The following is a 12198-nucleotide window of genomic DNA, read 5'->3' as shown; positions in this document are numbered from 1 at the left end:
GCTCAAATAACGGCTACATCATATTTAAACTTTAATTTAAAAATTGGGCCAATAAATGAACCTTGACATTTTTGATCATGTTTGACGTTCGCTTAATCGACAAAAACACCACAGGGCATTTAGTTTTAACACTGGGGTTGTTCCTATCTGACATTTTGGAAGGGACACGAAAAGCAAAATACACCCAAAATTTGAGTTTAAGCTAAGGAGTGAGACAAAATCTAAAAAAATGTTTTTTGAACTTAAACAAAAAAAAACACATTAAAAAATAGAGTAAACATGTGTTTTTAGCCTAAACTTAAGCGTTTGGCATTAAAATTGGGACAGGCCTTTAGGACCCTATTGATCATAAACAAATGTTGTCGCTCCGTGAAAGAAGTTTCCCTCAAGTTGATGTGTCGTACGAGGATAAATCTTTGACCGTTAACCATTCGGTGTAGTTATTTACCGGCCAACTCTTTTGCCATGGCAGGAAACGTATCGATTGTGGATTTTGTAAGAAACGCCGGTAGTTCATACCGACACCAAGCTGTATGGAGCATATTTAGGCTGTGGCCGAATCAATGACGAATTTTCAGGCTGTTTTTGGTGCTGCCTGGTGGTGTGCTGTTGTATGGACTGAGCCGACCGAGCCAGTATTTTTATGGTCAGTTGTACGCCGTTAAAAATGTATTTTGTTCTAATTTTTTCAATTTTATTGCTGGAAATTTGCTACTATTTTTGAGATTTTTTCTTTTATGTTTTCTTTTCTAAATTGTGTACAATTTGAAGTGCTGATTGGTGCAATCAAAGCTTACATTCTTACTACATCCTACTAGCTCTGCGTAGTATGTGGAGCAAATTGAATGGATCTTAAAGATCAATAAAATTCCAGAGGAGGAAAAGCTAGCATATTTTCTTGGGCTATGTGATAGATAGACTTACAGTGAACTTAAACTGTTACATCCTGGCGTCGACCTTGCGACGTTGACCTATGACGCAATGATTGACTCATTGAAAAGACGTTTTGATAAGCCAGAAACTGACATGTTTCAGCGCTATAAGTTTCACAATATGATGCAAAGTGAATCGGAGGCTGCTGAAGAATTCATATAAGGGGTCAAGCTCCAGGCGGAAAGCTGCGAATTTGGCGCTTTCAAGGAAACAGCTATCAGAGATAAGCTAGCAATGGGGGTACAGGATAACCAAATTCAACAGAGATTAAAATAAGAGGAGGATTTAAGGTGAAGATGAATCGAATTTTCAAGAGCACAAATCTGGAGAACCGAACATCCATTTGAGCTGAAAACTGTTATTACCAGCAAGTGACCAATCGAAAAAGTGTTCAGCTGAAGCGAATGTTCGGTTCTCCAGATCCGTGATCTTGAAAATTTGAGGTTTGGCTTCGATTCATATTCACCTTAACGTTGCAGAAAACAAAGCAGAAATGCTCATCGTAAACCGAGAATCCGCGGGTGTCCGAACTAGGACGATGTACGTTAATACCTTAACAGTTGTTGCTAAGATTGATTACAACAAGCCAAAGGTTAACAGTTCCAGTCGATCCAGGAGTATAGAAAAAAGAAGTAGGAACAACATAAATTTTGGCAATAGTCATAGCAGAAGCCGCAGTAGATCATGGCCAACTCCCATGAAGTTACTTCATTGTAATTGTTGCAATAGTTTGGGCCACACAAAAAAGTATTATCATAAATTAAAGAAACAGAAAAAGTTGCATGTTAAATTCATTGATGCTCCTCCAGCTCAAATTCCTAGCACTTCGGATTACTTCAAACGTCTGAGAGAAGATCCAAAAGATAACGATTCCGAATTTGAGGAAAACTGTATGAAAATTACATCGGTGAAGCGTAGGAATGAGCCATGTTTTGTAAGACCAATAGTGGGAATGCATATGGAAGTCGACTGCGGTTCTGCAGTCAGCGTCATTGATGTGCGAGTTTTTCTTGATTATTTTGATTATTATTTGTCTCTGGAACGGTATAATAACAGACTTGTAGTAGTAGATGGAACGAGTTTGGAAGTTTTAGTATGCGTTCGAGTTACAGTCGAGTGAAATGGCATTTACGTTGGAGCTAGTTGTGATGAAATGCACAAGCGGTTGCGTAGAATTGTCCATCTTCTTAGAAGAAAATTAGTGGATATTTTCTTTCCAGAATAGGTCTGCCTTTTCTAATGAAAGAGTCAACAAATTTTTTGAAGGAGATTTGTTTCTTCAGCATATCCGCTTAGTAATCGACTGCAAAGTGTCAATAAATGAGCTCATTGTTGCAAACACCTATCCCAAATGCTCAAGATCTTTTTGTATCTTTGGCAGGAGCTAAGGTGTGTTGTTCTTTAGACCTTACTGGAGCTAACACTCAATTGAAATTGTCAAAAAATCCCAAGAGTTCATGGTGATCAACACTATTAACGCTCAACGCTTTGTCATCGTAATCATCGTCATCATCGAAACTTCAAAAGCAGTTTTTCTGTCCAATTCTAAAAAATATACGATGAAAATGTGTTCACTAAGTTTCGGTTGGAGAATAGAATACAGTAAACACATTTTCATGTAATTTTTTTTGATTTTGAACGAAAAAACTGCTTTTGAAAATTTCGAAATCAATGACGGATCCTGCCCCTTTAAAGGTTTTTATCAATATAATAGGCTGCATCAGGGTGCATCTTCCAGTGATTCAATATTTCAAAAGATCATGGACCAAATTTTAAGCGGTTGTTATAAAGATGACGTTCAAATTGCAGGAGTTGATTTTGAAGATTGCAAAAAGAATTTTTACTTAGTTCTAGACAGGCCTTCTAAAGCAAATGAATATTAGCAAATGCCAATTCTTAGAAGATTCTTTACGTTACGCCCAAGATGCATGTAGTTTCCGATCAAGGTCTTATGCCGTGTTCAGAAAAAAGTAAAAACTCTCCGTGCAGCGAAAGCTCCACAAAATGTGTCTGAATTGAAAGGAAAGACTTTTGAACTTTAACTGAAAGTTCATTCCGCATTTGTCATCTAGTTTAAGCTGTCTCCATAAATTACTTAAACACGATGCTCGTTTTGTTTAGTCTAAGAATGTCAGAAAACTTTTGACAATTGCTCGAGACTGAAGAAGTCTGTAAGTCTTATTTTAGAATTTAATTTTTTCGCAAAAGTGAAGTGTTACGTTGAATTTTTTTTTCTTAAACATACTCTTATAATCCCTCCCCTAAATTTAATAAAAAAGTGTAGTACTATTATAGATTGCCCGTCAACGAAACCGAGTTGATAGCTTCCCACAAATCTGCTTGCTAGCGGCGGTAGACGGTGGTAGATGATATGGGGAAGTACTTTATAGGCTGCGTTAGGAATAGTGATAGCTCGATAGTTTTCACATTCTAACTTGTGGAACGGTTTAACACAATCCCAATACTTTTTCTTCTGGTATTACGTCCAAACTGGGACAGAGCATGCTCCTCAGCGTAGTGTGCACTTCAACAGTCATTAAAGCTATCAGTAAACGGGAATATTTGATACAAACAAATGTTTTACACACTTGGCAAAGCTGAAAGCTTTCCTTGCCAAATGATCATTTTTGCAATGTAGTATTGTGTGAAAAATCGAGAAAATTTTCAATGGAAAAAGATTTTTTTGAAGATTTTCTTGGCCGCCCACTACCCACAGCATGATATACAGCTGAATAGCTGAATTGATTTCAACAATTCTACTTACCGATCAACAACAACGATCGGACCGTTCCGATACTGTGCACACCTTTCGTGCACTCTCACAGCAAAGTCGTAGATAGACCGAGGGTTGGCCATATCCGGCCACATAGGGTTTTCAAACATACGAACACTTAGCTCGTAATCGTCCTGGATGGACTGGATGACAAAGTTCCGCACAATGTAGTTATTTTCCGACGTTTCGGAAACCATACGAATACGGTAGTAATCGCTCTCCATAGGTTCCGATTCGTTTGGCCAGAATTGAAGAAACGACTGAAACGTATCGAATACAAGAATTAGAGTTTGATTTTTTTTACTTTTTTAATGTAATTCTTACCATATTATCAGCGGATGACAGCAGAACTACAGTTTGGGCGTTGTGGTCCCAAACCATTTGCCAGAAGTCTTTGAATGTTTCAATCAGCGGGTGTTGCGTTACGACAAAGTCCCGTAACCGCCGGAAACCGTGTAACCACGATGCATTGATGTAATCACTACCCTCTACGCCTGGCTTTGGAGTCAAATGCACCCGGCTGCCCTCCAAGGGAACGAGTGAACTTCGGTTCTTGATGGCGTTAACTGATTTCAGGGCCGACGTCAGATTTATTTCCTTTGGCTGGTAACTGGTGATGAGCTGAAATAAGTATATAATTTTGAAATATTTACTGAAGAATGCGATGTTTCTGTTGAAAATTACCTTATATTGATTATCGATAAAGTCAATGTTGTTCACAAGTCCACCAATGGCATCCATTTTGATATTAGTCTCTCCGCTATCTATAGCTTCAACGAGGGCATCATGTATGAAGATATACTGCTCCTCTGTTTGTACCAAATAGTTTCTCTGCGCTCTAATGTACCTTAAAAAGCCAAACACATTTAGCATTCCCTTGGATTCGATCTGCTTCAGCATGGCATCCAACACTATGTACGTTCCGGTACGGCCTACTCCAGCACTACAGTGCACTACAATAGGGCCAGCATCCGACGGATTAGCTGCTGTGGACTTCTTCACAAAATTGATGACAGGCAGTGGGTGATCCGGCGTTCCATGATCTGGCCAGTTAGTGTAGTGATATTGGTAGACAAGTTTTTCCGATTGGGAAGCTTTTTTCTTTTTTAGTTTTGTGTGCTTAATCTGTAACGTTCGCACCGTGTAAGTGGCCATGACATCCTCCCGGATAAGGCGAACCTGAATCACGCCGTACATTTCCGCTCCATCTTTGGGCCAGTACATGTCGCATTTTCGGCGCCCACGTTCGACTAGATTCGTAATCATAACGATAATGGCCACTCGTTGCTCCCAAATCATGCGCCAAAAACAATCGAAGGTACCGGGAAGGGGACCCTGGGTTCCAATGAATGAACGAGGACGCTGGTATCCATCGATGTAATTGGCATTGATATAATCTAGATGTTTCTTTTGCCCAGGAACTTGCCGCAGGTGCACTCTACTGTGATCATCTATAAGAAAATTAAACGATTATTAAACAATCATGCACGACATCCATTATTCATCAAAAACACTTACAAGCAATCACATTCAAGTAACGATTCTTTCCCTTATTATCCGGATGCTGCGAGTGCTCCGAAGGGTATTCATCATTCAGCGCTTCGCCCTGAATGGCTTCGTACTCTTTGCTGAACCCGATGTCGCCATCCACGTGCAAAGAAGCGACATGTTTGGCAAATTCCGTAACGGGGATCGGGCCACGAACCTCACCGGCTACCTCGCAGGGGGCTTCCCAGTCGATCAGCCCGGCCGTATTGGCACCCTGGCAAGCCGGTGGATCATCCAAGTAGTAGTACGCAGCGTGGAAGCATTTTCTGAAATGAAGAGCAAACAATGCGGGAAAGTTAGTTTACAGTGTAATACAACGGAGCTAGTTGCATTGTTTTATGAAATACTGGTCCAATGCGGTGGCAACAAACCAGAACGTGGAGTTAATTTTACAGCATTTGCGTGCCAACGAATGAAAGACTAGATAGGACCTAAGAAGAATGATCAGAACAGGATGTCAAGAAAGGCATCGGTGGTGCTGGTCGGAGTATTTCACTGAGCATACAGCAGTCTTCTAAAGTTTGTTTCTTGTGTATCGGAAAATTCCGTTAGTCGTAGAAATGCAACAGACTCAGAAGAAGTAAGCTGTGTAGAAGATTCAACAGCGAAGATCATAGGATAAGCGATTGGAAGCAAATCGCAAAGATTCCAATATGTGACGCCAGAGCAGCTAACAGACACCCAATGGAAAGACCCATATGTGCGAAGTATCGAAGCAATCAAAACGAAATTTATACAGTTGATGGTATATCACTGTGATGGAGCCCAGCAACTCATTTGAAAAATATTCTCGGACAAGTTCAGAATCGTATATGGAAGGTGCGGACAGCAACAACTAGTAGAGATTCTGGAAAGGGAAACCTAATCTGCATGTAGTCCAGTTTGCCATCCAGTCAGCCAAGACTACTCTTAACCCCTCTACCGGTAGCTTAATTTTTTATCGTCCACAAAATATTCAAATCGCTATAACTTTTTAGTTTCTCGATTATTTTGCATCATTTTTCCACAAGTTCTCAAAAAACTCTTCTATTAGAATCTGTGTCAAAATTTATTATTATTATTATCTTTATTATCGAGACTTCCAGCCGTTGGCTGGTTCGTCTCCGAGTGTCAAAACTGATCATTGGTCATCTGGATCCGGAGATATTCCAAAATTCCTTGGGGGACCGACGCGTTAACCATATTCGTTAATTTCTTATGTTACAGAATTTGTATCGTATTCGAATATTCACTCAGCGGGATGATACATTAATGCGAGTATGTTGTGAAATAATGAAACAATTTGGTGCAGCCGTCTTTGAGTAATGAGCATTTATGTTTCTGGTACCACGCTGGTCAAATAAAGATCTTGAAAACTCTAAAAAACTTCATATCGTAATTTTTAGATTTCTTCAAGAATACTGAACCGATTTGTATGATTTTTTCATAGTAACTCCTTATTACCTGGCATTATATAGTACACATTTTATATTTTTGATAAATTGACCAAAAACAATATGGCCGTCAAAAACATTTTATATGGAGAATGTGGGTCCCCCATGGAATATCGGAATATCTTCAAACTAGAACACCAATGATTAATATCGACACGGATTCACAAACTAAAAGAGTTTTTTGAGATCTTGTGAAAAAATGGTGCAAAAATATCGAGAAACAAAAAAGTTATCGCGATTTCAATATTTTTTTAGCGGTAAAAAATGAAGCTGCCGGTAGAGGGGTTAAAAGCGGCGACAGAGCAGAACGTGGAGTTGGCTTCATTGTGATTGGGAAGCAGATGAATACCGAATCTGTGTATTGAGAATGAAGGACAAGTTCTTTAACTACAGCCTGATCAAAATATATGCGCCAACGAACGATAAGGCCGATGACATGAAAGATGAGTTCTACGAGGGCCTAGATGAGGCTTACGGATCGGAAAAGAAGATTTCTTCAGACCCGTCATTGGAACGAAGAGTTTTCATACCAATGATAATGGCCTGCGGCTAGTAACGTTCGTTGCTGCTAGAGGGATGTCAATCGGCAGTACTTACTTCACACGATAGAATATCCGCAAAAACACATGGCGACACCAGAGTGGCGATGTCTACTCTCAAATAGACCATGTGCTGGTTGAGGGGCGATTTCTCAGATGTCTTGGATGTCAGGACCTTTCGAGGCCCTAATATCGACTCCGATCATTAGCTCGTAGCTAAACTTCGGGCGCGGTTATACAGCGTCACGAGTTCAAGAACTAACAGAACGCTGCGCTTCAATATACAATGCTTGTCGATTGATAGGGTAACTGCATAGTACCGCTAGCAGCTAGACGAGCAGTTCAGAAGAATTAACGTTTTTGGAGATGTCGACAGCCTGTGGGACCCTATCCACGGCGAGCAAAGTGATTGGCGACGAAGACAAAACGACTGGTTCGATGAAGAGTGCCAGAGAGTGACATACATGAAGAATGTCGCCAGAACAGAGAACGATACAGGACAGCGAGAGCCGAAGAAAAGCGAATCCACCGCAGAAAGAAAAGGCAGCACGTAGAACGTGTGGTAACTGAAGCACAAGACAGCATGAATCGGAACTATAAGCGGAGATGAATATTGATAATGGCGGTCAAGCTGTGGGCCGACCGACCATAGGGGAGGGTAAAAAGGTTATCAGCGAGCTGAAGAACTATAAGGCTGCATGGAAGGACGAGATCCCGATCGAGCTTCTCAAACATGAAAGTGAGCAGCTTTACCAATCGATCCACCGAGTACTTCTGAGGGTATGGGAGAGCGAAGAAATGCCCACCGGCTGGTTGGATGGCCTCATATGCATAATCTACAAGTAAGGGCACAGACTGGAGTGTGCCAATTACAGAAAAATTACCGTGCTGAATTCGGCGTACAAACTTCTGTCACGCATCCTTTTTTAACAGACTGAGATAGATGAATCCTTCGTTGGCGAATAACAAGCTGGTTTTCGTGAGGGCCGCTCGACAACGGGCCAGATGTTTGCCTTGCGAATGGACCTAGATAAATACCGGGAGTTTAACTTGCCGACTCACCATCTGCTTATTGATTTCATGGCGGCGTACGACTGAGTGAAAAGAAATCAGCTATGGCAGATAATGTCTGGACATGGTTTTCCGGCGAAACTAATAAGGCTGATACGTGCTACGCTGGATGGTTCGAAATCAAGTGTTCGGATCGTAGACGAGGTATCAACCTCGTTCGTGGCGTTAGACGGATTGAAGTAGGTAGTCGCACTTTCGAATGTACTGTTCAACATAGCACTCGAGGATGCTATTAGAAGATCTGGCGTGCAGAAACATCACTAGCCGATAGATCACACATGCTCCTTGGATTTGCAGACGATATCGACCTTATAGGAATCAATTACAAGTTAGTGGAGGAGGCCTTCGTGCCTCTGAAGAAGGAGGCAGCGAGGATAGGCCTGACCATTAATTCTACCAACACGAAGTACTTGGTTGTAGATAGAAATGCTGAGGTAGTGTTTGATGGGGACGTGTTTTAAGGTTTTGAAAAATTTGTTTACCTTGGAACACTTGTGACATGTGACAACGACGTTTCCCACGAAGTGAAAAGACGTGTTGCGGCTGCGAATAGGGCCGTTTACGGACTACGCAATCAGTTTAGGTCTCGCAACTTGCAAACGGGAACAAAATTCGCCCTGCATAAAACATTGCTTCTTCCGGTGGCTCTCTACGGGCACGAAGCGTGGACGTTGAAAGAGGCAGACCGGAAAGCCTTCTGTGTTTTCGAGCGTAAAGTGATGCGGACAATACACGGTGGGAAACTCGAAAATGGTGTGTGGCGCAGACGCATTAGTCACGAGTTGTATCAAGTGTTAAAAGATGCGGATATTATCAAACGTGTGAAATACGTCAGACTTCAGTGGGCTGGTCACTTAGTGCGAATGTCAGAAGAAAGTATTGCGAAAATAGTATTTAGCAGCGAATCAGATATAGGTCGGCGACTTCGTGGAAGACCACAAATACACTGGCTGTACGCAGTGATAGAGGACCTGGTGATCCTTAATGTTCGGGACAACTGGAGAAGTATCGCCAAAGACCGACGAAGATGGAGCTCTACAATACGCTCGGCAATGGCGTGACGTTACGCTGTAGCCTTAAAGGTATCAGGGTAAGTAAGGACGTCTGCCTACGCTTGTCGCCGCCTCAGAGTTCCGGTTCGGTTGCGTTAGTTTCTGAAAAAAGATTGCTGTAGTCTACGATATGACTCATAGAAACGGCAGACAACAATACGATTTACCGCGTAAGTGCTACCAAATCGAATTCATTTCCATAGTTGAGGAATGAATGAAATCTTGGAAACTGGGACTAGATGATAAGCTTCATTAACCACGCTGAATATGCCGAAAATAGACATCTACGGGTAATACAGCGCTTTTGAGGTTGATGTTCGACAGTTCTGCCAGCAAGCATGAGCTCTTGGCAGGCGTAACGCTATCCATATTTAGGCAAGGAGAACCTAAAAGGTCAAAGGCACTTAGAACAAACAGAAACCGTTCAACAAACGACAAACAAACAGAATAGTCCGCAATGCACGTAACGATGGCAGCAAGAATGGGATAACATTTCTAAAGGTAGATAGACTCATCGTTTAATAGTTATTGACGTCAATAAGTATTGTTTGTTTGAATGTTTGAGATCAACCCTTTAGAGCAGATTTTGTAAATATCCATATGCGCTGTCCTTCGATTAATCTTTACATTATGCACTATTCGATTTCCATAGTTCTTTTCGTCATGGCAACTTTTTTTTCGCTGGAATTATCGGAATTTCAAATTATCTGAAACTGCGCGGCTATTCAACAAGATCCGGCTGCACAACAAGTCTGGCCCTCAGCTCCCGGCGGTCCCCAAGAGTTTGCAAATCCTTCTCGAGCATAGTCCACGTTTCATGCCCGTTGAGGGCTACTGGTCTTATGAGCGTTTTGTACCTCGTGCATTTGATACGGGGATGAATCTTCTTTGACCGCAGTTTCTTCTGAAGTCCATAGTAGGCACAAATTCCACAGATGGTGCGCCTTCGTATCTTACGACTTTTTTCCGCTTGAATTATCTGAATTTCAAATTTTCTGAAACTGCGCGGCTTCTACAAGAAACCAAGCTGCGAATGACGTGTTTGAATTCTGGTCTGGCCGAGGATCTCTTCGGGTTATTTATCTACATATTGTATATAAAGTACTTCCACAGCTGTGAACTGAGACCTTTCATCCCAATTGATCATTTTTGAATTGCATATTATGTGCCAGGTACGGAGACGCCATGTGAAGTTAATACAATTTCTAAACTGTAAAGGAATTGACTGGACTGAGATTGGAACACACCATTCTCAAAACGATCTTGCTGAATAGCTACGTGCTTTACACTCCCGCCATATGGGTTGCAATTACAAATGCATTTTTGAGGAATTCCTCCAAGTATTACTTTAGCTTATTCCTGTGATGAAATTAGCTCTACTTCTTAGCATTCCTTGACCGTTTCTTGTCCTATCTTTTTGCACAGTACCTATGAACAGCGTATCGGACATAATACTGAAGATTGCTATAGAAGAAACCAGTCTACTAGTACAAAGTACATAGTTGCGGATAGAGTCAGAGGTAGTTCTAGAGGTGTAATCGCTGAGATCGTGTTCGTGTAGTTATGATTATTTTATTAATAATATTATGTTTCTGTAGTAAATGGTATTCATCGTATTCAATCAGAAAGCAGCGCCGTTCCCTTTGAATATTTGATTGATTATTCATTGGAACGTTATTTTTCAATTGCTAATATTTTCGTGCAGAGCGCTGTCGGCAGATGTTTGCACTTACTAATTCTTAACACCACTGATATACGTAGGTATATCGTTTCCATAAATCTATTGAAGTCAACAAGCAGAGCACGTATCGAGCAAATGTTTGAGGTCAACCCTTTAGAGCAAATTTTGTAAATATCCATATGGATGTTGCGCTGCTCTTCAATTCATCTTCAATTTAGACATTATTCGATTTCCATAACTCTCTTCGTCATAGCAACTTTTTGCCGCTGGAATTATCTGAATTTCAAATTATCGGAAACTACGCTGATATTCAACAAGATCCAGCTGCGATTGGGTTGTTAGAATTCTGGTCTGGACGAGGATTTCTTCGGGTTATTTATCTACATATTGTATATAAAGTACTTCCACAGCTGTTAACCAAGACCTTTCGTCCCAATTGATCATTTTTGCATTGCATATCATGTACCAAGTACGAAGATGCCATGTGAATTCAATACAATTTACAAGCCGAAAAGATTTTGGCTGGACTGAGATTTGAACACACCATGGTCTAGCTGAATAGTTTCGTATTTACCAATACCGACATTTGGGCTGCAATTACAAATGTAAAAATAGTTGAATGACTACGAAAGCTTTCTGGAAAGCAGACTTTTATTTTGGATCATCATAATATATAAGATCTCCAAAATTTATAGAGGATGTCAGAAGTCAAATATGATTTTGATGCGGTGCAGCAGAAATAGGGTTTCTATACCAACATATTGTTCCAACATATTAGGTCCTGAAGGGGAGAGGGGTTGGTTAACCCTAAAAAGCCACTGGATACTCGAAGAAGGAAACACTTAATGCGGCAAGGCTGGTAGCGAGTCACTTTTTAGTGACTTGGTCAGGCCAGTCACTTTAAAGTCTCTTTTTTGAAGCCATTTTAACTAAAGTCACTTTTTTCGTCAAAAAGTCACTTTTTTCAACTATTTTGAGCTAATTTTTTGGGAGAAAATTATGAATCGACCTTTTTTTAATTTAGGCTACCAGAACAACTTCATTTCAGTTCAAAAATGTTGGTTAGTGGTTTTATTGTGAAGAAAGCTTGGAAAAAAGTTATTCTTTCATAGAGTTCCACGCAATTTATAATAGTATCTAAGTTATTATTAATATTGTGTAAGTTCAT

General features: G+C 40.7%; 1 protein-coding gene across 10 annotated transcripts in view; it reads right to left on the bottom strand.

Annotated features, from left to right (window-relative positions):
* LOC5577246 (tyrosine-protein phosphatase 99A) overlaps positions 1–12198 on the bottom strand; it is a 439034-nt gene that overhangs the window by 12554 nt on the left and 414282 nt on the right. For all 10 annotated transcript variants that reach the window (XM_021854700.1, XM_021854693.1, XM_021854685.1 and 7 more), the window contains 4 exons: positions 5225–5520; positions 4391–5157; positions 4031–4327; positions 3698–3966 (listed from right to left, as the gene is read on the bottom strand). In XM_021854700.1, the coding sequence (XP_021710392.1) occupies positions 3698–3966; positions 4031–4327; positions 4391–5157; positions 5225–5520 (1629 nt within the window). The remainder of the gene's footprint in view (positions 1–3697; positions 3967–4030; positions 4328–4390; positions 5158–5224; positions 5521–12198) is intronic.

The sequence above is a fragment of the Aedes aegypti genome, chromosome 1, assembly GCF_002204515.2.
Source record: "Aedes aegypti strain LVP_AGWG chromosome 1, AaegL5.0 Primary Assembly, whole genome shotgun sequence".
Lineage (NCBI taxonomy): Eukaryota > Metazoa > Arthropoda > Insecta > Diptera > Culicidae > Aedes > Aedes aegypti.
This window is presented reverse-complemented; position numbering and strand designations above follow the sequence as displayed.